General features: G+C 45.9%; 2 protein-coding genes across 4 annotated transcripts; one reads left to right on the plus strand and one right to left on the minus strand.

The window, feature by feature from the left end:
- Nucleotides 1-1,392: 1,392 nt before the first annotated feature.
- RILPL2 (Rab interacting lysosomal protein like 2) lies at nucleotides 1,393-23,426 on the minus strand. Of its 3 annotated transcripts, XR_004345471.1 has the most exons (5): nucleotides 22,729-23,406; nucleotides 15,219-15,370; nucleotides 9,259-9,369; nucleotides 8,407-8,532; nucleotides 1,395-1,908 (listed from the first exon to the last, which is right to left on the minus strand). XR_004345471.1 is itself a non-coding variant. In XM_032603297.1 (4 exons), exons 1-4 carry the CDS (start codon nucleotides 23,047-23,049, stop codon nucleotides 1,878-1,880), a joined length of 615 nt encoding a protein of 204 aa, XP_032459188.1. In that variant the 5' UTR covers nucleotides 23,050-23,380; the 3' UTR covers nucleotides 1,393-1,877. The 3 variants fall into 3 exon arrangements, 1 of the variants encoding a protein (XP_032459188.1); XM_032603297.1 differs by lacking the exon at nucleotides 8,407-8,532 and having other exon boundaries at nucleotides 1,393-1,908; nucleotides 22,729-23,380; XR_004345472.1 differs by lacking the exon at nucleotides 8,407-8,532 and having other exon boundaries at nucleotides 9,259-10,388; nucleotides 22,729-23,426.
- Nucleotides 17,971-18,426, plus strand: LOC116739154 (60S ribosomal protein L37-like). The gene has a single exon (XM_032603303.1). The coding sequence runs from the start codon at nucleotides 18,084-18,086 to the stop codon at nucleotides 18,375-18,377; it is 294 nt and encodes a 97-aa protein (XP_032459194.1). The 5' UTR covers nucleotides 17,971-18,083; the 3' UTR covers nucleotides 18,378-18,426.
- Nucleotides 23,427-23,872: the final 446 nt, after the last annotated feature.

Consider the following 23,872-nt stretch of genomic DNA (forward strand, 5'->3'; position numbering starts at 1 on the left):
CCACTTTTATCACTTTCCAGCTGGGGCCTTAGACAAGCCCCTTAGCCCCACTGTGCTGGCACGTGCTTGGGTGAACCACGGGAATAATAGTAACGCCCATCCCATAGGGATAAGGTGAGGCAACATACATAGGTGTACAGGATAAGGTGAGGCAACATACATAGGTGTACAGGATGAGGTGAGGCAACATACATAGGTGTACAGGATGAGGTGAGGCAACATACCTAGGTGTACAGGATGAGGTGAGGCAACATACATAGGTGTACAGGATGAGGTGAGGCAGCATACATAGGTGTACAGGATGAGGTGAGGCAGCATACATAGGTGTACAGGATGAGGTGAGGCAACATACATAGGTGTACAGGATGAGGTGAGGCAACATACATAGGTGTACAGGATGAGGTGAGGCAACATACATAGGTGTACAGGATGAGGTGAGGCAACATACATAGGTGTGGGCAAGGCATACAGTAAACTGCACTCATTACTAATATTTGCACTTTTTGGAGAATCAGGGTACACAGAGCGTCACAGATAAGAACCGAGGCCTTAGGATCAGACCTCCGTGTGCGTTCTGGGCAGTCACTTCCCAGCTACGTGACCTCGTGTGAAGTACTCTAACCTCTCGGGGTCTTGGTTTCCAAATCTGTAAACTGGACGATTAGTATTAGTCCCCGTCTCCTCAGATGTTATAGGAATAAATGAGATAATCCGGGCGGCAGGGAAACGCGTTCAGTAAGCCAGTGTTATTCACTAAGAAGGCAGGCTCATAGGGTGAGTTCAGCAGGCTCGTTAGTTTCTTTGCAAAGTATAGTCTCCCGCTATCTACAGACTGTATTTCATTGATTCCTAAATGCACTTATTTTTTCCCACATTTTAACATGGCTGAAATCAGGATGAGCCTTAAAATCCATAGCTTCTTAATGTTATAATTTGTAGCATTTTTCCTGTCATAGCAACACACTAATGGTGCCTCACTTAGATTCAATGAGATGTATGTGCACCATGTATATATATATGTATGTAGGTATACATACGTTATATATGTATATATACGTGTGTGTGTGTGTGTGTATTTGACTCTTGAACGATGCAGGGAGTTATGGACACCCACCCTCTCCACAGTCGAAAAATCTGCACACAGCTTATAGTCAGCCCTCCATATTCGAGTTTCCTCCGTATACGCAGACTCAACCAAGTGCAGGTCGTGCAGTGCTACAGTGTTTACTATTGAAAAAAGATCTGTGTGTGAGTGGACCTTCGCAGTTCAATCTGTGTTATTCAAGGGTCAACTGTGTACAGTTCACAGATTTGGAAACCAAGACTCCAAAAAGCTGAAGTAACTTACACAAGGCCACGTAACTCTAAGAGGCCACTCTAAAACACGGGAAGTGTAAAAGTCATTTTACTTTAATAAAAAAATCATGTAAAGAAAGTCACGTTAGCAAAACCAAATAGTCACCAAATATCAGTGAAGTCATCACTGCAAAGTCCATACCAGCTTGTCCTGCATCCTGTTCTCCCCACCCCGATTTGGGCCGGTGTATTTCGCAGCTACGCGGTGAAGACCTGGGTCGTTTGTGAGCCCTGAGAAGCAGAAAGCACATCCGCACGCTGGGGGCCTCTTGGGGGGTTGAAGTGGGGCTGCAGGTGGCCCCGTTTCGCTTTCCTTCTGCTTTCTCGGTTTCTTTGTGCCGCTTCACTCGCCCTGGCCCAGCCTTCGGGGGTGTTCAATTCTGCAGTCGGGGAGGAAACCTCATCCGTTCCTCCTCAGACGGCTTTGAGGGGAAACAAAGGAGCAAGTGCAGTGGGTACGCACTGGCACTGAGAGATGATATTTGAAGTCGTCTTCTGAGAACTGAGCCATGGTCCCAGATCTATGTCTGCTTCCCCGATCGGAAAGAGAACCTGGGTGGAGAGAGAGAGGGGTCAGAGGAAACAGACCGAGTTCTGAAGTGGGAGGTGCAGAACCTCCTGCAAAATCTGTAAGCAGCTCCTGCAGGCCATTTCCTTGGGGCTCATTATGGGACAGGCACTGTTCCAGGGCTTTCCATCTACTAGCTCATTTCAAACTCATAACAACATGAGGAGGTGAGTACAATCAATACCCCCATTTTATAGATGAGCAAACTGAGGTTATGGGAGGTGAAGTAACAGGCCCAAGGTCACACAGCATATCTTGGAACCACTGGGACTTGGGCCCAGAGCCCACATAACTACTGTGCTAGACTGACAGATGGAGTCTGGAACCTTTTTTTTTTTTAATTTCTGATTTTAAGTGGTTTTTATTGTAGAGGAAGTGGTAACTTCTCAATGGTACCTACAATTATAAAATAGATATTTGCAATGAATAAAGAGTAACACGTAAGTTCTTGGATATAACAGACAAAACATATAAAGATATCCCCTGAGGCATGAGTAACAAACTTTCAGTCCCCCTCATGCAAAGTTTTGAAAAGGAAGAATGACATCTGGGGGCTTCCCTGGTGGCGCAGTGGATAAGAATCTGCCCACCAACGCAGGGGACACAGGTTCTATCCCTGATCCGGAAAGATTCCACATGCCTCGGAGCAACTAAGCCTGTGCGCCACAACTACTGAGCCCGCGTGCCACAGCTACTGAAGCCCGCGCGCCTAGAGCCCGTGCTCCGCAACAAGAGCAGCCACCGCAATGAGAAGCCCACACACCGCAACGAAGAGTAGCCCCCGCTCACCGCAACTAGAGAAAAGCCCGCGCTGCAACGAAGAGCCAGTGCAGCCAAAAATAAATAAAAATTTAAAAACGGAATGACATCTGGGGTTGATCAAAGTACAGTGACACAAAGTACAGTGTCAATGCTATTTCCAGTTGTAGGAAAGATGGCTGGTGGGCTGAAAAGTCAGTGATGGGGATACGGGCTCTTGCTTCCAGTCAAAGACAAACCTCTTGAGCACAGCTAGCAGCTCTGCCAGCAACAGCAGGACGAGCCCTTGACTCACATGCGATATAGGCGTGAGGGCTCAGCCGCCCGCCCCCTGAGCCTGTGCATACCCCGCCAACCCCACTTCCCTGTCTCAGGAAACGTCATTCAAGCCAGCAACCGGGAGTTGTTCTCAACTCGTCTCCCCTCAGCCCACCTGCTGTATTTTAGTCACCACGCCCCAGCTATGTTCTGATCCCCCCACTTCTCATCTCCTCCACTGCCACCCGCAGGCCAAGCCACCAGGAGGAGCATAACAGCCTCCCCTCCCACAATCCACTCACGGGGCCGCCAGAATGACCGCGTCACTGTGCAGAGCTCAGTCACTCCTCAGCTTAAACCCCTGCATGGCTCCCCACTGTCCTCAGGACGAAGACAAAAATCCTTCTCAGCATGACCTACTTCTTCGGAGAGTCGTTCATTCATTCATTCACTCATTCATTCCATTAGCTCAGTAATCTCGTCTGACGTGAATTTGTGGTCTCACGCTCTTTAAACCTGTGTCCTCAGGCTGGCTTACAAACATTGTATTTTTGCCGTATCAGGCTCAAACTCCAATTAAGTAACCCAAAGAACTCCCCTAGAAGAGGCAGAAAGAAACCAGTAGCTTATGGGGACTTCCCTGGTGGTCCGGTGGTTAAGAATCCGCCTTCTGATGCAGGGGACACGGGTTCGATCCCTGGTCAGGGAACTAAGATCCCACATGCCGTGGGGCAACTAAGCCCGCGTGTGTCGCAACCACTGAGCATGCGGGCCACAGCCAGAGAGAAGCCCATGCACCTCAGCAGAGGATCTCGCGTGCTGCAAAAAGATCCCGGACACCGCAACTAGGACCGACACAGCCAAAAATAAAATAAATAAATAAATATTAAAAGAAAGAAGGAAAGAAACTTATGGGTAGCTTATGGGTCTGGAAGTCTTGTTTACAGTGAGATCCTCAGCCAATGAATGTCCCACATAAACACCTTCAGATCTGACACCTGCTGTAGGGTGGAGATGCTCTTTCATTCATTATCTTACCTTAGGAGACCCTTTCTTGGGGAAGAAACACTCCCACTGGCCCTACTTGTCCCCTCAACCCTTCTTCACAAAGCAGCCAGAGTGACCTTCTTATAGGTGACTATGGACATGTCACTCCCCATCTTCAAACCTTCCAAGGTCTTTCCGAAGCACTTAGAATGAAACCTAAAGTCGTCACCGGGATCCACTCGGCCCCGAATGACCCACTCCCTCCCCTTCTCCAACCTCACCTCCCTTCTCTTTGCCGCTCCAGCCACCATGATCTCTGTTGCACAAGCTCTCTCCAGCCTCTGGCCTTTACACCTGCTGTTCCCTCTGCCAGGAAGGCAGGGGAAACTCAGGTCATTATGGCCTTCCAGGGCTCAGCTTGAATGTTGCCTTTCCATAGACGTCTTCCGGGACTCCCCAAATCTAAAGTAGCTCCCTATCGGGAACTTCCTGGCGGTCCAGTGGTTAGGACTCCATGCTTTCACTGCCTGCCCAGGGCCCAGATTCGATCCCTGTTTGGGGAACTAAGATCCCATAAGTCGCATGGCGCGGCCAAAAAATAACTTAAAAAAAAAAAAGCAGCTCCTGATCAACCTCTCTCTCAGCACCCTATTTAATGGTCTTCAGCACAGGTAGGACCATCTGAAGCTGTCCCGTTAGGACATTTCCTGACCGGTTCACTCTCTGCCTCCCCTGCTGGAACGTAAGCGCCATGAGGGCAGGGAATCCGTCTTGCTCACTGTATCCCCAGCACCTAGATCAGTGCCTGGCACATGGTAGGCTCTCAGTAAGTATTTGTTGGAAGAGTAAGTAAATGTGGTTTCAGGTGGTCTTGTCTGATAACGCTGTTTCATGCAGCCATTCAAGAAAGCCTGGTAGGGCTTCCCTGGTGGTGCAGTGGTTGGGAGTCCGCCTGCCGATGCAGGGGACACGGGTTCGTGCCCCGGTCCGGGAAGATCCCACATGCTGCGGAGCGGCTGGACCCGTGAGCCATGGCCGCTGAGCCTGCGCGTAATACTTAACTGAACTAAGTAGACACGCACTCTGTGGGCTGTTTGCCCCCGCAGAAGCATCTCCTCTCTTCTCTAGCCTGAGGCTCCAGGAGGCTGAGCTCTGTGGGGGATCTCAACAAGCTCCCTTGTCCTCTAGCTTCCGGCTGGGCTCAGCCAATGGGAAGCACCTGCAGGCGCAGGGAGGGTGGGAGGAGAGAGAGATGAGGGCATTCACTCCCTGCTCTGTCCCTGCCAGGCTTTGTTTCACTAGTTGCTGTGTGCTCCTCTTCTGAAGGCCACATGCCTGTATGACCCTACCCCCGCCCCTCTGCTGCCTGCCCCAGGATGCTTCTCCATGCTTCTCCATCCCGCATCTCTGTTCCCACGTCTGTAAAATGTCCCTTCTTTAAATCTTTTCAGTCACTCCTTTTGCGTGAGCCTTTGTTGATAAGCAAGAACCCTGGATGATAGGCCCCACGGCCCTGCAATATCACTCCTGGGTATATATCCCTGGGAAATTCACACTCAGGTCCAGGAGAGGACATGAAGAAGCATGGAGATATTCACTGCAGCACTGTCCACAGTGGGGGAGGCAAACTGCGATCCCATTGCTGGGGTCAGAAACAAGTTGGATGTCTACGCTGCTATATGGACAGCTCTTAAAAACTGCTTAATGTCCATCCACAGGTGAATGGATAAATCGAATGTGGTCTATACATACCATGGAATATCACTGGGCCTTAAAGATGAAAGAAATTCTGACACATGGTACAACATGGATGAACCTGAAGACATTATGCTAATCACATGAGCCAGTCATGAAAGGACAAATACTGCATGTCTCCACGTATATGAGGTCCCAAGGGTAGTCAGATTCATAGAGACCGAAAATAGAGTGGTGGGTGCCAGGGGCTGGAGGAGGGGAACAGAAGAGTTAATGGTTAATGGGGACAGAGTTTCGGGACGGGATGACGAAACAGTTCTGGAAATGGATAGTGGTGGTGGATGCACAGGATCTTAATGCATTTAATGTGACTGAATTGTACACTTAAAAGTGATTAAAATGTTCTCACAGACAGAGAAAACAATCTTATGGTGAGCAAAGGGGAAGTGGCGGGGAGGGATAAATTAGGAGTTTGGGATTAATAGATACAAACTACTGTATATAAAATAGATAAACAACAAGGACCTACTGTTCAGCACAGGGAACTATATTCAATATCTTGTAATAACCTATAATGGAAAATAATCTGAAAAAGAATATATATATATGTATAACTGAATCATTTTGCTGTATACCCGAAACTAATACATTATAAATCAACTGTACTACAACTTCTTTATTATTATTATTATTTTTTTTTTTTTGGCTGCGCCACACGGCATACAGGATCTTAGTTCCCCGACCAGGGATCAAACCCGCAGCCCCTGCATTGGAAGTGTGGAGTCTTAACCACTGGACCACCAGGGAAGTCCAACTATACTTCAATTTTTAAAAAAATAATTAAGGGCTTCCCTGGTGGCACAGTGGTTGTGAGTCCGCCTGCCGATGCAGGGAACACGGGTCCGTGCCCCGGTCCGGGAAGATCCCACATGCTGCGGAGCGGCTGGGCCCGTGAGCCATGGCCGCTGGGCCTGCGTGTCCGGAGCCTGTGCTCCGCAACAGGAGAGGCCACAACGGTGAGGGGCCCGCGTACTGCAAAAAAAAAAAAAAATTAAAATGGTAAATTTTATGTTAGGTATGATTAAAATAAAAAATACTAAAAAAAAAAAAAAAAAAAGATCATTCAAACGCAGTTCTCAAAGCCCAAGGCATCTGACCATATATCGGCTAAAGCTATGCTGTCCAATACAGCGGCCACATGCCTTTTGAGCCCTTGAAACATAACAAGTCTTTTTTTTTCTAAATTAATTAATTAATTTTATTTATTTTTGGCTGCGTTGGGTCTTCATTGCCGTTCACGGGCTTTCTCTAGTTGCGGTGAGCAGGGGCTACTCTCTGTTGCGGTGCACAGGCTTCTCATTGCGGTGGCTTCTCTTGCTGTGGAGCACGGGCTCTAGGGTGCGCGGGCTTCAGTAGTTGTGGCGCACGGGCTTAGCTGCTCCGTGGCATATGGGATCTTCCCAGACCAGGGCTCGAACCCGTGCCCCGTGCATTGGCAGGTGGATTCTTAACCACTGTGCCACCAGAGAAGCCCCATAACGAGTCTTTAACTGAAATGTGCTGTCAGTGTAAAATACACATCAGATTTCAAGGGCTTACTATTTAAAAAAAAGAATGTAAAATATCTCATTAATAATGTTTTATAGTGATCACACGTTGAAATGATAATATTTTGGATGTGTTGGGTTAGTAAAATATATTATTAAAATTTTAAAAAGAGTTCTTGAGGGAATTCCCTGGCAGTCCAGTGGTTAGGACTCTGCGCTTCCACTGCAAGGGACACGGGTTCCATCCCTGGTCGGGGTACTAAGATCCCGCATGCCACGGTGCAGCCAAAAACTTTTTTAAATATATATTTCTTTTTCTAAAAAAAAAGAGTGCCTGATAAAAAAGAAAACAACAACAACAGTGTTTAGTGAAGAAAAAAAAAACAATACGAGGAAACAGAATGAAGTGTTAAACAGAATATTAGTTACTATTGAAAATACATCCACAAAAGACAATATACAATTTTTAGAACATGGTAAATAAATACCCATAGGAGACTGGCTGAGGGGGAGGGGAGCTGGGAAGCAGAATGGGAATGGGGGATGGGGATAAAGAGGGAACAAATAAAACCAAGAAGGAAGGGGTCTTACACTCACAGCGAGGTGCATTGTGCCATGAGCTGAGACTCACTAACGCAACCCTATGTTCCTGAGATCCAAAAACAGAAAAATAAAATTTTCTCCTCTCTCTTGAAACAAAGGCATCTTAATTAAACCTGTCCTGGAAGGTAACTCAGAATCTCTGATCCCTCAAAATTATTTCCCTGTGAAGTTAGTCCACGAAGTCCTTGCAAAATAGGTCACTGCAGCACCCCCAGCTTGAGCACCACACCTGGTGCACAATATAGACTCAGTGAGGGTTTGTTGACTGACTAATGACCGAATGAATGGAAGAAAACGAGGTCCCCTCAGCCCTCCCTGAGAAGCAGGAATAATGGAGCAAGAGCCAGATGGCGGCCTAAGACTTGATACAGCCTGCGATGGTGGGTCGTTTGGATCGTACAGTCTTTATTTTTAATCTTAAATTATTTGCCGGCATTTGGAAATCAGATTCCATGAACAAATCCGGCTTCTCGGCTTCACTCAAGAAGTGGAAGCTCTAGTAACATGTTATTCCTAGGCCAGACAGAACTGAGGGGCAACTGTCCCCTACCCCACCCCACAGCCCCATCACTCATCCACATTAAGTGCTTGGCCCCCCGTAGGCTTTCTAGTTTGATCGAGGCTGTTTCTCACTTTTGATCCAAAAGACCAGGAGCTGATAAACTGTCACCAGGCAGGACATTCTCAAAGCAACCAAGGCAAACCAGCTGCTCCCTTCAGCCTGGGGTGGAGGAAAGGTGTGCCTAATTGTACTGACATCTGTAGACAGAAAAGGCACATCTCAAGGTGTGGTCCAAGGGTTCCCCACATCAGAACTGTCTGGGAATTTAGTAAAAATCCAGATTTCTGGGCCTCATCCTAGAACCAATGACTTGATATCTGAGAATCTGAATTTTAACTAGTGTCCCACACTCTATGGTTTGAGGCACAGCAACCAAAGAAACAAGGGATTAACAATGGTGCGTGAACACGAGGGGGTATTCAGAGGACACTGCATTATGGGTCCCAGCGTTGGGAGACCCAGGGTCCTCCAAAGTTGGTGATGAACTAGCCCCCTTAAACTCCAATCATTATTGTTACTGTGTTTTTCTTGTGGTTGTAATATTATTATTATTTGTTTATTGTTATTATATCATAGGGAGGCAGTAGAGCGTAGAATCTGGATTTCCTTGGGTTCAAATCCTGACTTCACTGTTTACTATCTGTGTGACCTTGGGTACGTAACTTTACTTCTTGGTCTTTACTTCCCCATCTGTAAGTTGGGGATTGTAATAGTTCCTACCTCATAGGGTCACTGTGAAGAGTCAATGAATTAATATATGTTAAGTGCTTACGCTACTGCCTGGCAGATATTATAATACACCGGCAATGAGTTTTCATATCAGCTGCAAGACCACCACCAGGAGAGCAGGACCTCCCCTTCTCACCCCCACTCCTTCCTTTAGTGATTATTTAGTGGCAACAGGGGGCAGCCAGGTGACTTACAGCTTCCTTATGATTGTCTCCTCCTTGTTACTGCTGGCATTGCTGGCCCTAGTAACCAGAGCATCTTTTTCTCTTCTTCCTCCTGGGCCTTCTCTTGCTGGGATCAGGCCACTAGGAAAAAGGAGACAAATAAGTGGGTTTTTTTGTTTGTTTGTTTGTTTAAAATGTTGGGGTTAGGAGTTTATTAATTTATTTAATTTATTTTTGCTGTGTTGGGTCTTCGTTTCTGTGCGAGGGCTTTCTCCAGTTGTGGCAAGCGGGGGCCACTCTTCATCACGGTGCGCAGGCCTCTCACCATCGCGGCCTCTCCCGTTGCGGAGCACAGGCTCCAGACGCGCAGGCTCAGCAATTGTGGCTCACGGGCCTACTTGCTCCGCGGCATGTGGGATCTTCCCAGACCAGGGCTCGAACCCGTGTCCCCTGCATTAGCGGCAGACTCTCAACCACTGCGCCACCCGGGAAGCCCCCAAGTGGGTTGTTTTATTGCAGATCTCTTATCTGTGCAGCTCTGAAAGTGAAGGTGCTTAATAATTTTTATTATATTAATAATATTATCATTGAAATGCTACAGTTAGACATTCTGACTCAGATGATTAGAATCTTCCTTCCGCCTTTCCACTGTTGACACCTCTTCTTTCTTTCCCTTGGCTAATTCCATTGGCTGGTACTTTAAGCTTCTCCAATTGCTAGAAATATAACCATGTATAAATCCTCTAACTTAACCTCTGGTTTCCTAATTAGTAAAATAAGGATAATGAAAATACCTAATTCCTAGGATTGAGGTATTAAGCGAGATAATAAATGGAATTCATTCATTCATTCAACAAATATTATTAAGCTACAAATTGTACCAATGTATATAGATATAGCAATTAACAAAATAGATAAAATACCTTCTCTCATGCAATTTATATCCCATTGGGAAAGGAAACAGTCAAGAAACAAATAAATAAGTAAAATTTAAAAATATATAGTAAGTCAGATGGTGATAAGGGCTAGATTGATATTGATCAATAAGATATTTAGGTCAGGTGACCCAGAGAGGGCCAGAGTACTTCCCTGGATTTGATGTACAGAAGTTGGAAGAAGGCTATTCTCTCTCACTTGCTGATTGCCAGCAGCCATGCTTCCTAAGATTCAGAGAAGGACTGTCTTTAATACAAAATAATAAGGCCAATAAAGAGAAGCAAAGAGGAAAGAAAGAGGCACACAGTCCCTGATTCCAACACTGAGGCCTTAGTTGCAGTTTTTTCTTTATTTCTGAGACCAGTTCCAGGATCCTTCCCAGCTATGTGACAGATAAAACTCCCTTTTGTGCTTAAGCTAGTTTGAATTGGATCTCTGTCACCTGCAACCAAAAGAAGCCTGACCACAGTGAAGCATTTAAATGTCTGACCCAGGGACTTCCTTGGTGGTCCAGTGGTTAAGAATCCGCCTTCCATAGGACTTCCCTGGTGGCGGAGTGGTTAAGAATCTGCCTGCCAATGCAGGGGACACGGGTTCAAGCCCTGGTCCGGGAAGATCCCACATGCCGTGGATCAACCAAGCCCCTGCACCACAACCACTGAGCCTGCACTCTGGAGCCCGCAAGCCACAACTACTGAGCCCCCGTGCCACAGTTACTGAAGCTCAGGCACCTGGAGCCCGTGCTCCACAAGAGAAGCCACCGCAATGAGAAGCCTGTGCACTGCAATGAAGAGTAGCCCCTGCTCGCCGCAACGAGAGAAAGCCCGCATGCAGCAACAAAGATCCAACACAGCCATAGATAAATAAATAAATAAATAATTTTTAAAATATTAAAAAATTAAAAAATGGTCTGCCTTCCAATGCAGGGGATGCAGGTTCGATCCCTGGTCAGGGAACTAAGATCCCACATGCCGTGGGGCAACTAAGCCAGGGCGCCACAACTAGAGAGCCCACGTGCTGCAACTAAGACCTGATGCAGCCACATAAATAAATAAATATTAAAAAAAAAAAAAGTCTGACCCAGTAAGCTCATTAGATCCACTTAGGTATTTTGTTGTAGTACCTACTGGTAAATTTATGTCCATGCTATAGGCATCAATTTTCCCCTTACTACAGACTGAATTCATATGTTGAAGCCCTAACCCTTAATGTTATGGTATTTGAAGATGGGACCTTTGGAAGACAATTAGGTTTACATGAGGTCATGAGGGTGGGCCCTCATGATGGGATTAGTGCCCTTGTAAGAAGAGACACCAGACGGCTTGCTCTCTCATTCTCCCCACCATTTGAGGACACAGCAAGAAGGCAGCTGTCTACAAGCCAGGAAGAACCAGAACCAACCATACTGGCACCTTGACCTTGGACTTCTAGCCTCCAGAACTGTGAGAAAAAAAATTTCTATTGTTTAAGCCACCCAGTCTCTGGTGTTTTGTTATGGCAACTTGAGCTGACTGAGATACCCCTTTAGGTATGAATGTCAGATAGCAGAATTTACCCCTCTCTCTCTTTCTTTGCAAAGAGTGGGCTCTTATTACTTAATATTATTTCTATTTTTATTATATATATTTATTATAATAATATTCATATGAGAATCATCTAAAAATTACCTTTTCCCACTATCTACCATTACATAACACCCTAAAACTTAGTGATTTAAAACTATGATGATTTATGACTTCTCATGATGGCTCTGTTTCTTATGGTTCATTTGGTGGTTCTCCTGATGGTCTAGTTTGGGGTTCTCAACTGGCTGCATTCAGTTGGTGGATCAGCTGGGGGCTGGATGCAGCTGGGGCTGTCATATGGGGCACCTTGGTTCTTCTTCATGTGACCTCTCCATGTGACTACCTTGAGCTTCCTCGTAGCATGGTGGTCTCAAGGCAGCAATCTGAGAGCACAAACATGGAAGCTGCTAGGCCTTTTAGAGCCTTAACCTAGGAAGCCAAACAGCATCACTTCCACCACATTCGATTGGTCAGAGCAAGTCATAGGGCCGTCCAGATTCAAGGGGACGGAAAATAGACTCTACCTCTACTCCGATGAGAGGAGTGGAAAAATCTCATTGGAAAAGGAATGCAGGTGGACTTCCCTTGTGGCACAGTGGTTAAGAATCCGCCTGCCAATGTAGGGAACACAGGTTCGAGCCCTGGTCCGGGAAGATCCCACATGCCGCGGAGCTACTAAGCCTGTGCACCACAACTATTGAGCCAGCGCTCTAGAGCTTGTGCGCCACAGCTGCTGAGCCCATGTGCCGCAACTACTGAAGCCCACGTGCCTAGAGCCCATGCTCCGCAACAAGAGAAGCCACCGCAATGAGAAGCCCGCGCACCGCAATGAAGTAGCCCCAGCTCGCTGCAACTAGAGAAAGCCCACGCGCAGCAATGAAGACCCAATGCAGCCAAAAATAAAATTAAGTAAATAAATAAATTAATTAATTAAAAAAAAAAGGAATGCAGGATGGGAAGAACTGTTGTGACCATCTTTGGAAACAGTCGAGCGTATCTGCTTTCAGTTAAAACTATCATTAGTATGAGCTTCAGCCTCCAAATTGATGCAGTTTCTAAGAGAACACCTCAGTTGACATGCTGGTTTCTCCAGAATATATAACACAGGAGACTAAACAGAATCCTGCTGTCTGTCTATTGGCCTGTACCAGACGGGAAGTGCACATCTGCTGTTCTCTGGGAATTCAAAACTGGAACTAACGTGTGTTGCGTTATTCACTAGCAAGCTGCTCATGGCATCAGCAGTCTAAGAGTTCCTCTTTTTAATTAACCGTGTCTGGAGTACTTATTAAATGAGATGAAGACAGGTCTTTCCATTAACAGCGTTCCAACCTCAGCAGAAGGAAGACAATTAAATTCCTGTTGGCAGAACTCAGCTCTTTTGGATTTAGCTTCCTAGGACATTTTTACTTTGATGCTCTCTTAATGATGCCACATGGAATGAATTTAAGGAACAATATCATTGGGGCTTTGTTTTGTTTTGAATTAGAGTATTTCCTTACTTCCAAACTTTCCGAGTCCAAATGTGGCATGATAATTAAAAGTTCAGGCTCTAATGTCAGGCTGTCTGACGCCATGTCTCAAGGTTGCCACCACCAGCCCTGGGACTTCAAGCAGGTACTTGACCTCTCTGACCCTTAGATCATCTTGGGGATGACATTACCCTAACTCATAGGCTTGCTGTGAACACTAATTGAGATGATGCTCGGGATACACTTCGCACATGGTAAGCATTGGTAAATATTAGTTGGCACTACATTTTGTTTGTTTTGGTTTTTACTTTTTGGCGGCACCCTGAGGTATGTGGGATCTTAGTTCCCCCACCAGGGATCGAACCTGCGCCCCCTGCATTGGGAGCTCGAAGTCTTAACCACTGGACCATCAGGGAAGTCCTGGCACCATGTTTTTATTCTCTTGATCTTTCCTTCTCCTGCCTCTAAGGAAACCTGCTTTGTTTAACTCAGTGTTTCCCAGAATTATTCAACCACAGAGCTCCTTTTTGCCGCGCTGTGTGGCTTGTGGGAACTCAGTTCCCCGACCAGGGATTGAACCCGGGCCACAGCAGTGAAAGCGCCGAATCCTAGCCACTGGACCACCAGGGAACTCCCTAGAGCTCCCTTTTCAAGAAATACCTCCATAAAGTAAACTATTTGGGGAAACATGGTGCAGAAGGATAAAGTGAAGTCCAAACCTGCTATGTCAACAGCTTCCTTATTTCCTCTCTTGCTTGTCCTACAGTTCCTCCTCTACCCAGTATTATTGTGATCTTTTCTAACTTGTAATTTTTATACAATTTCAAACTTAGAGAAAAGGTGTAATACTAGTACAAAAACTTCCCATATATCTAGCCAGATCCCTCAAATGCTTATCCGTGTATCTATCTACCTACCCATCCATCCATCCATCCACCTATCCACCTACCCATCCACCCATGCAACCATCTTCTCCCTGAACCACTTGAGAGTAAACTGGAGACAAGAATCTTACCCCCTCACTCCTAAATGCTTAAGTGTCTTTCCAAAGAACAAGGACATTCTCTCACATAACCAAGTCATTCAGTTATCAAAATCACCACATTGATCTTTTAAAATAGTAAATCAGACTGTGTCATTCCCTTAAGATTTCCCAAAATCTTCTCATTACGCTTACAATAAAACTAGAGCTCCTGGGCTTCCCTGGTGGTGCAGTGGTTAAGAATCTGCCTGCCAATGCAAGGGACATAGGTTTGAACCCTGGCCTGGGAAGATCCCATATCCATGGAGCAACTAAGCCCATGCGCCACAACTACTGAGCCTGAGCTCTAGAGACCGCAAGCCACAACTACTGAAGCCCGCGTGCCTAGAGCCCGTGCTCCGCAACAAGAGAAGCCACAACGAGAAGCCCACGCACTGCAATGAAGACCCAACACAGCCAAAAATAAATAAATAAATAAATTTATTTTTTAAAAAACCCCAAAACTAGAGCTCCTTCCTGTGTCCAAAAAGGCCACCCCTCGGTCTCTTCTGGACCGTCCTCTACCTCACATTCCAAGTTCCACCATGGTGGGCCTCTTAAATTGGCCAAATGGGTTCCTACCTCAGGGCCTTTGCACTTCTTGTTCTACTTTTATGCAACCAAATCTTTACATGGTTGGCTTCTTCTTGTCATTCACCTCAGGGGGGTCTTCCCTGACCACCCAGTCTAAAGCAGGGCCCCCCCAGCACTCTGCTCTCTGTCATGTCACCTTGATCTACATTCTCTTCAGCACTCACCACCATTATCCTGTGTGTTCATTGCAGGCCTTCTGGCTGATTGCCTGTCTTCCCCCTAGACTAGCACGGACTTTCTGTTTTGTTCCTGCTCTACCCCCAGTGCCAGGAATAGTGTCTGGCATATAGTGGGTCTTCAATAAGTAGATTGGATGAACATAAGAACAGATATGTAATATATCAAGGAATTCTAGGCAGTGTCTTGCTCTGCGGTGTAGGAGCCCCAGGCAGCACAGCCCACCTCTTATAGCACTGCAGCTCTTCCTGCACCACCAGCAGCTGCGACTTGAGTTTGTTGCGCTCCTGAAGCACGTCTCTCAGCTCCTGTAGAGTAAAGCGTGGTCGGTTGGGATCTGTCAGGTCAACCACCATTTTGTCTGGTCCCAGGTTCACCTGTAAGAAAAGATATCACTTATACAGTTTCCCTCATGAGGATGGACTGTCCATCCCAGAAAGGAAAGTTCTCTTGTTCTGTTACTACTCCCAGGGACCCGATGAGATGAGACGTTGCCTGTTGGAAGTGTTTGGTTGATGGTAAAGAGGCAAGAATTCCAAGTACCACCCTCCAAGAAAGGAGCCAGTGCTCGTTGGAGAATAGCTGAGTCCAGGGCTAGAACAGGGAAAGTCCAAGTTGAGTCTGGAACATTCCATTGTGTAAGGGATGGAGACAGATCAAAAGGACACAGTTTGAAGGCACTCCTACTGGCCAAACTGAACGACTTGAGTATCCGCGTGAATAGTAACAGGAATGGATAATAACCCATCAAATAAAAACAGGATTCAGGAATCCATACTTAAAATTTTTAATTTAGGGAATTCCCTGGTGGTCCAGTGGTTAGGACTCCAAGCTTCCACTGAGAGGGGCATGGGTTCAATCCCTGGTCGGGGAACTAAGATCCCACATGCTGAGTGGCGTGGCCAAAAAAATAAAATAAATAAAAATTTAAATTAATTAACTAATTAATGGGGATGTAATGGCTAATCTTATGTGTCAACTTGACTGGGCTAAGGGATGCCCAGACAGCTGGTTAACCCATTATTTCTGGGTGTGTCTGTGAAGGTGTTTCTGGAAGAGATTAGTATTTGACTTGGTGACCTGAGTACAGCAGAGGCTCCTCCCCAGTGTGGGTGGGCTTCATCCAATCCATTGAGGGCCTGAATAGAACAAAAAGGTGGAGAGAGGGTGAATTTACTCCCTGCTTGAGCAGGACATCCTTATTCTCCTGCCCTTGGACAGTGCACATCAACCCTCCTGGTTCTTGGGCTTTTGGACCTAGACCAGGACTTATACCATCAGCCCCCTGACACAAGCCTTCTGACTTGGACTGAATTACACCACCGGCTTTCCTTATTCTACAGCTTGCAGTCAGCAGATTGTGGGTCTTCTCGGCCTCCATAACCACGTGAGCCGATTCCTATAATAAATATTCTCATCTGTGTCTATACCTACATCTATATCACCTATTGTTTTATTTCTCTGGAGAACTCGGACTAATACCAGAAAGGAGGAGGGGGATCTGTACTTTACAGAAGAATGCCAATTAATAAGTGTAGAAGATGATAGAGTCAGAAAATCATTCTTTTGCAACCAACGCAGTAATAATTGATCCAGGCAAGACTAATGAATGGACCTAAAACTTTTGGGTGAAAGTTTGTTGGGGAACAGGATATTTCACAGTTTCAAAGTACTTTCCCATAGGCTACTTATGCATTACAAAGGGAATAAAGACACCCTTACAGTGCAGAAATCTTGCAGACACCACCTTAACCAAGTGATAGAAGTTACCATTGCCAATAATGACAAACTGAATCAGGTGCCTCCTGATATGAGGCACCGAGAAGGACACAGCATCACTTAAGTGGTGTCCCTACTAAACATGTATAACTTGAATCTAACCATGAGGAGACATCAGAATCAGAACAAGCCCAAGTTGAAGGACATTCTACAGACTAACTGATATACAATCTTCAAAAAATGTCAAGGTCATGAAAGACAAGGAGAAGCTGAGGAACTGTTCCAGACTAAAGCTGACTAAAGAGATATGTCCTAAAGGTACCGTATAACCCTGCATTGGATCTTGCATCAGAAAAAAAAATGCGATAAAGGATATTATTATGAATTTTGAATAGGGATGGCATATTAGATCTTAGTATTCTACCAACTTTTCCCCCGAATTCAATTATTTATTGTGGTTATGTAGCAATATGTCTTAGGAGATACACACTGAAGTATTTAGTATTTAGGGTGAAAGATCCTAATCTTTTACTAACTCTGCAGCTAACATAATGTCTGAAGATTCTGCGCGAATAAATAATATATAGACATAAATATTTGTTAAATATGAGTACATATGTGCATATATACATGTATGTATATGTGTGTATATAATACTTCAGTGTGTATCTCTTAAGACATACTATACACACACACAAACACATACATACATACACCTGAATATAACACCTGAATTGAGGTGAAAGATATACAAGTGTTCATTGTACTTATCTTGCAACTCTTCCATAGGTTTGACATTTTTTCAAACTAAAGTTAAAATAAAACAAATATTTGAAAACAACCTAAATGTCCATTAGCAGAAGTCTAGTTAAACAAACTAAGGCACAACCACACTCTGGAATATTCTACAGTTGGTAAAGAGAATAAACCACACTATAAAGAGAAATGCAATAGTGACCACATTCCTACTCTCGGATTGATAAACATCAGCGTGTTTGAAAACATACTGTGTTGTAAAAGCTGTGGGGAAACCGGTTCCTTCACTGATTGCAGAGGGAGCCAATCTCTTTAACCCCTTTGGAGTGCAACTTGACAATACTTATTAAACCCTCCAATGTGGGGGACTTCTCTGGTGGCGCAGTGGTTGAGAATCTGCCTGCCAATGCAAGGGACACGGGTTCGAGCGCTGGTCCGGGAAGATCCCACGTGCCGCGGAGCAACTGAGCCTGTGCGCCACAGCTACTGAGCCTGCGCTGTAGAGCCCGCGAGCTGCAACTGTTGAAACCCACACACCTAGAACCCGTGCTCCGCAACAAGAGAAGCCACCACAATAAGAAGCCCGAGCTCTTTGGTCTCAGCGGCAGAAGCGAAATGACGAACGGAACGTCCTCGTTTGGAAAGCCTCGGAATAAGACGCACACGTTGTGCCGCCGCTGTGGCTCTAAGGCCTACCACCTTCAGAAGTCGACCTGTGGTAAATATGGCTACCCTGCCAAGCGGAAGAGGAAGTATAACTGGAGTGCTAAAGCTAAAAGACGAAATACCACCGGGACTGGTCGAATGAGGCACCTAGAAATTGTATACCGCCGATTCAGGCATGGATTCCGTGAAGGAGCAACACCTAAACCCAAGAGGGCAGCTGTTGCAGCATCCAGTTCATCTTAAGGATTTCAATCATTAGTCACGCAATAAATGTTCTGGTTTTGAAAAAAAATTAAAAAAATCAGAAGCCCGTGCACCACAACGAAGAGTAGCGCCCACTCGCCGCAACTAGAGAAAGCCCGCGCACAGCAATGAAGACCCAATGCAGCCATTAATTAATTAATTAAAAAAAAAACTTCCAATGTGGCTTTCCTTTGACCCAGTGAATCCACTTCCCCTAGATACCGAGGGGGCCAACTGCTATAGGTCAGAGTAATTCACTGTTGCATGGGGTCGGAGCAAACGATTGGAACATGAAGGTCTTTTGATAGGAAACTGGTTAAAGCAGAGATTCTGAACCTTTTTTTTGTGTGTGCCGTGGACCCTTACGGCAGCCTGGTAAAGCCCACATGGATTCCATCTCAAAATACTGATTTTAAATGTATAAAAGGCATTGAATTACAAGAAAACCAACTAAGATAACACACTCATCAAAATCTTCTAAAAATAAATCTGTCATTCCTAGACCTGCTTCTTTATTAAATAACACGATGTAGCCACAGGTCTAATAAGATACAGAAGGAAAACAAAGTTTTGAGATCTGCACTACACTGTAATGGGATATGAAAACATCTGTGATTTCCATTGGTGATTGTCACAGGTACTGCTAATATTACTGTGGTTTGTTGTCTATAGTCATAATTGAAGAAAGTGTTATATTTCAGATGGAGGTTGGTGAAAATAAAAATACCATTTCTTCTCATGCAAGTTCATAGATTTTGCGGATTAGAATCATGGTCCTCTTGGGGGTTTCAAAAACTCCAAGTTAAGAACCCTCATGTTGAGCACTTGATAACACTGTCCAGTGGAAGTTTTCAAAAGCCATTAAAAGGTGAGGAAGCGCTTTATATTCTGATTTAGTACAACTTTCATGCCATGTTAAGTGAAAATAAGCAAGAGGCAGGACAGGGTATATATTATAATACCATTTGTGTGAATAACGGAAAAATATATTCATATCTGCTTGTGTTTGCACAAAGTATCTCTGGATACTTTAAGAAACTGATCATTTTAATTTCTTCTAGGGAGGGAAGTGGTGGCTAGGGGTGGAGAGAGATGGGGAGGGAGCTTTTCCAAGGCAAACACTTTTGTAACACTTGAATTTTGAACTTAAATTTTTAAAAAAGAAAGGAAACAAACTATTCTCATACCCATTGTGATGGCTACTGTAATCAAACAAACAAGTCAGAAAGTAAGTGTTGGCAAGGATGTGGAAAAATTGGAACTCTTGTGCATTGCTGGTAGGAATGTAAAATGGTGTGGTCACTATGAAAAACTGAATGGCAGATCCTTTAAAAATTAAAAATAGAATTATCATGTGATGCAGCAATTCCACTTTTGGGTATATACCCCAAAGTCTTGAAAGCAGGGACTTAAAGAGAGATTTATGGATCCACGTTCATAGCAACATTCTTCACACAAATCAAGAGGTGGAAGCAACCCAAGCGTCCATCAACAGACGGATAAACAAACTGTGGTGGATCCCATACAATGGAATATTATTCAGCCTTAGAAAGGAAGGAAATTCTGACACATGCCACAACATGGAAGAACCTTGAGGACATTAAGTGAAATAAGCCAGTGGCAAAAGGACAAAGATTATCCGACTCTACTTATATGAAGTACCTAGAATAGGTAAATCCATATAGACAGAAAGTAGAACAGTAGTTACCAGAGGCTTGAGGGAGCGGGGGCATTTGGAGTTAGTGTTTAGTGGGTACAGAGTTTCAGTTTCGCAAGACAGGAGTTTTAGAGAGGATGGTGGTGATGGTTGCATAATAATGGCTGTGAATGTACTTAAGGCCACTGAACTCTGCACTTAAAAAGATGGTAACTTTTATGTCTACCGCAACTAAAAATGGTAACTAAAAAAAACAAGTAAGAAAAAAAACAACACTAGGGCATATTTTTATAAACTGCTAGTGACACTAAATATTCATTTTCTCTGCCTTTTGCCCCACCCCTGTTCTTAAGACTACAGTTTGGGAGGAAAACGTGCCAGCTCATCCGCTGGCTGACAAGCTTGTCCGCTATGCCCCAGACAGGAAATGACCCGGCCCCCGTGCAGACCACACTGTTCATGGTCCATGATGGGGCTTTCTGCATATCCTTGTACCTGGAGCTGGAGGTGACAGGAAAAGAGCACAGAATGTGAGCTGAGGGATCTTAGGCAAGTCATTTAACTGTTCTTGAATCTCAAAAGTCAGGCTACTAATCATGACACTCAACCATCTCATACGACGGATACTAAAGAAGAACCTTATCTACAAATATAATTGTCACCGTGAGCAATGAGTAGGTGAAATAAAAGAGTACCAAGGAAGCTACCGGAAACCTTCACTCTTCCCTATGAGTTTCAGCCACCCAGTTCCTGCTGTCCTTTCATGGCATACTTCTGTTTGTAATCCTGTGGTCTAGTTTTGGAGGTCTGTGTGTCTTGCCTCTCCCACTAGATGTGAAGCTCCGTGAAGGCAGGGACCTTGTCTAATTTAGTGCCATAGCTCCAGAGCCCACACAGTGCAGTCACTCATCAAATGTTACTACAAGAAAGGTCATAGGTCTGTATTTTATTACAGTGTGGTTATGACTAGCATCTCTGAGCTCAAATCCTGCCTCCACCTCTTACTTGTTAAGTCCTCAGGCAAATTACTTAACTGTTCTATGCCTCCATTTCTGTAAAATGGGAATAATAATAGTATGAGGATTAAATGAGATAATCCCCTTGGGGCAGTTTTTTTTTTTTTTAACTGTAGCTGGAAATTCACTAGTGAGTCATGATATTAATTCAGTGAGTTGCAAAATAATTTTTAAATTCATAAAAATAGAATAGGAAAGTATGACTGTACATCATGTTTAGTAAGGGAGAGTTAGGGTAAATTGTTGAACTTCTGTTTCATCAATACTGGATATCAACGTAAAATGTAATTTTGTAAAATGGGGGTATAACATATATACAGAAAAATGCACTAATCTTGAGTTTATAGCTTGACAATTTTTACCATATGTGTACACCCATGTAACCACACCTGGATTAATTCTCTATAAATGTACCTCCTGCCCCCCCCATTCTCCCATCCCAGGGCTACCATCAACCTGTCTTCTGTAAGTAAAGATTAGTTTGCCTGTTCTTGAATTCCACGTGCAGAATGCTCTCTTTTGTACCTGGCTTCTGTCTCTCAATGTAGTATCTGCAGGATTCATCCATACAGTTGTGTGTATCACTACTCTGCTCTTTTTCATTGTTGTGTAGTATTCCATCATATGAATGTACCACAATTTAAAAAATTGATTCCTCTTTTCCATTTGGATTGTTTCCAGTTTGACACAATTATGAATAAAGCTGCTCTGAATATTCTTTTTTTTTTTTTTTTTTCGGTACGCGGGCCTCCCACTGCCGTGGCCTCCCCCGCTGCGGAGCACAGGCTCCGGACAGGCAGGCCCAGCGGCCATGGCTCACGGGCCCAGCCGCTCCGCGGCACACGGGGCCCTCCCGGACAGGGGCACGAACCCGCGTCTCCTGCATCGGCAGGCGGACTCTCAACCACTGCCCCACCAGGGAAGCCCTCTTTTTTTTTTTAATTAATTAATTAAATTTTGGCTGAGTTGGGTCTTTGTTGCTGTGTGCGGGCTTTCTCTAGTTGCGGTGAGTGAGGGCTACTACTTTTCATTGCGGTGCGCGGGCTTCTCATTGCGGTGTCTTCTCTTGTTGCGGAGCTCTAGGCGTGTGGGCTTCAGTAGTTGTGGCGCACGGGCTTAGTTGCTCCGTGGCATGTGGGATCTTCCCGGACCAGGGCTCGAATCCGTGTTCCCTGCATTGGCAGGCAGATTCTTAATCACTGCGCCACCAGGGAAGCCCTGAATATTCTTATATGTATCTTTTTGTGGTCATAAGTACTAATTTCTCTTTAGTTAAAAAGTATTTCTTACTCTAGGTCAAAGTTTCTCAAAGTGTGAAACCTGGACCAAGAGAATCAGCATCATCTTGGAACTTGTGAGAAATGCAGATTCTCAGGTCCCATTGCAGACCTACTGAGTCAGAAACTCTGCAGCTGGGGCCGGGCAATCTGTGTTTTAACGAACACTCAAGGCTAAAGCTTGAGAACCACTGCTCAAGGTCCTGGTCAAAAATGCTGGAAGCCGCTGCTTTAGAACACACTCGGCACAGGGGCCAGCACCGAGCAAGTGCTCGATTAATGTTAACCATCTTAACCCTTCTAATCTGAGGACTGCATACTCGTAGTGATTTGTTTTGAGGGGCTTGGATGTTCAAGAGAAGAAAGCGTCCCCCCTGCCAGTGGCCGCTCCCCGCACTCACCTCCCTGCCGGCCGTCGAGCTCTCTCTCCGCAGCCCCTCCACCTCCTTCCGGAGGTTGTCCCGCTCCATTCTTAGCTCCTCCATCGTCAGGCTGCCCTCATTCACCAGCGTCTCCAGCATCTCCAGGACGCGGACGATCTTGAACTGCAGCTGTGTCACCCGGGGGTCGCTGCCCAGGGCCATCAGCTCGCGGCCCATCACGTAGGAGATGTCATATACGTCCTCGGCGGTCAGCTGGAAGGGGCTCTTGCCCAGGGCCCCCTCGGGCCCAGCCTCGTCCCCCTCCTCCTCTTCCTCCTCTCGCAAAGGGGGCTCCTCCATGGCCGCCCAGACCCCTGCAGCCTCCGGAGCTGCTGCTTTCTCGGAGTCTCCGAACGTCCAGCTTCCTCCCGGCACGGAAAACTTTCCGCGGGTCAGTGGACCCTGCCTGTTCAGGGTGGGGCAGGAGCAGCCAATCAGCGCAGCCGAGGGGTGGGCCCGGAGAGGGGCTGTAGGAGGAGGCCACGCAGGGCAGATCTCAGGCCAGGACTCCCGGTGCACCGTCCCAGCGGAGGCCCGTGCGGAAGTGCGGGCTCCAGGATGTGGTTGGGGCACGAAAGGACAAGGGAAAGGGAGGGCCGCCGCGAAGAGGAACAGAGAGGTTAAGGGGTGACAGTGATCGCTCCCAGCCCGAGAGCTGTTGCAGACGGGGAGGGGCCCAGACCCCAGCTCCGCCCTTGGTGACAGCCACCGCAGAAGCTGGGTGTCCACGGAGACAGGGGCGGAGTTTCCACCGCATTCTGGGAAGGAGGCTAAAAAGCACACAACTCTTCCCTTTCTGCACTCAGGTGTTCCAGCCATAGAATTTGCATGGTACGGGGAGGCAGATCCGGTCTCTGAGAAAATTTCCTGAAGCGTGCGGCAAAGCGGAAAACAGCAGTTGGTGGCAGCGCGCGGGAGTCTAGTGGTCTGTGTTGCGCAGAGCTTCCAGGCCTATGGTCACCGGGACCGGCGGCATCTGATCCTCAGTTAAATGGAGATTCCCTGCGCTATGCACCTGGCTCTATCCTGGGTGCCTCCACTTGACCAGCGTGTGGCCTTTGCAAGTTACTTAAGTCCTCCGAGCCTCACTTTACTCCTGGGTAAATAACCGTACCTACGGAGT

This window comes from Phocoena sinus, chromosome 14, assembly GCF_008692025.1.
Source record: "Phocoena sinus isolate mPhoSin1 chromosome 14, mPhoSin1.pri, whole genome shotgun sequence".
NCBI lineage: Eukaryota > Metazoa > Chordata > Mammalia > Artiodactyla > Phocoenidae > Phocoena > Phocoena sinus.

Bases quoted from the DNA above. Each gene is read 5' to 3' on its own strand.
- LOC116739154 (XM_032603303.1), top strand. From the start codon at position 18,084: ATGACGAACGGAACGTCCTCGTTTGGAAAGCCTCGGAATAAGACGCAC.
- RILPL2 (XM_032603297.1), bottom strand. From the start codon at position 23,049: ATGGAGGAGCCCCCTTTGCGAGAGGAGGAAGAGGAGGAGGGGGACGAG. The intron at 15,371-22,728 runs GTGAGTGCGGGG...CTTTTCTTACAG, and splicing joins GCTCGACGGCCGGCAGGGAG to GTGAACCTGGGACCAGACAA. The intron at 9,370-15,218 runs GTGGGCTGTGCT...CCTTTTTCCTAG, and splicing joins GAGCTGCAGTGCTATAAGAG to TGGCCTGATCCCAGCAAGAG.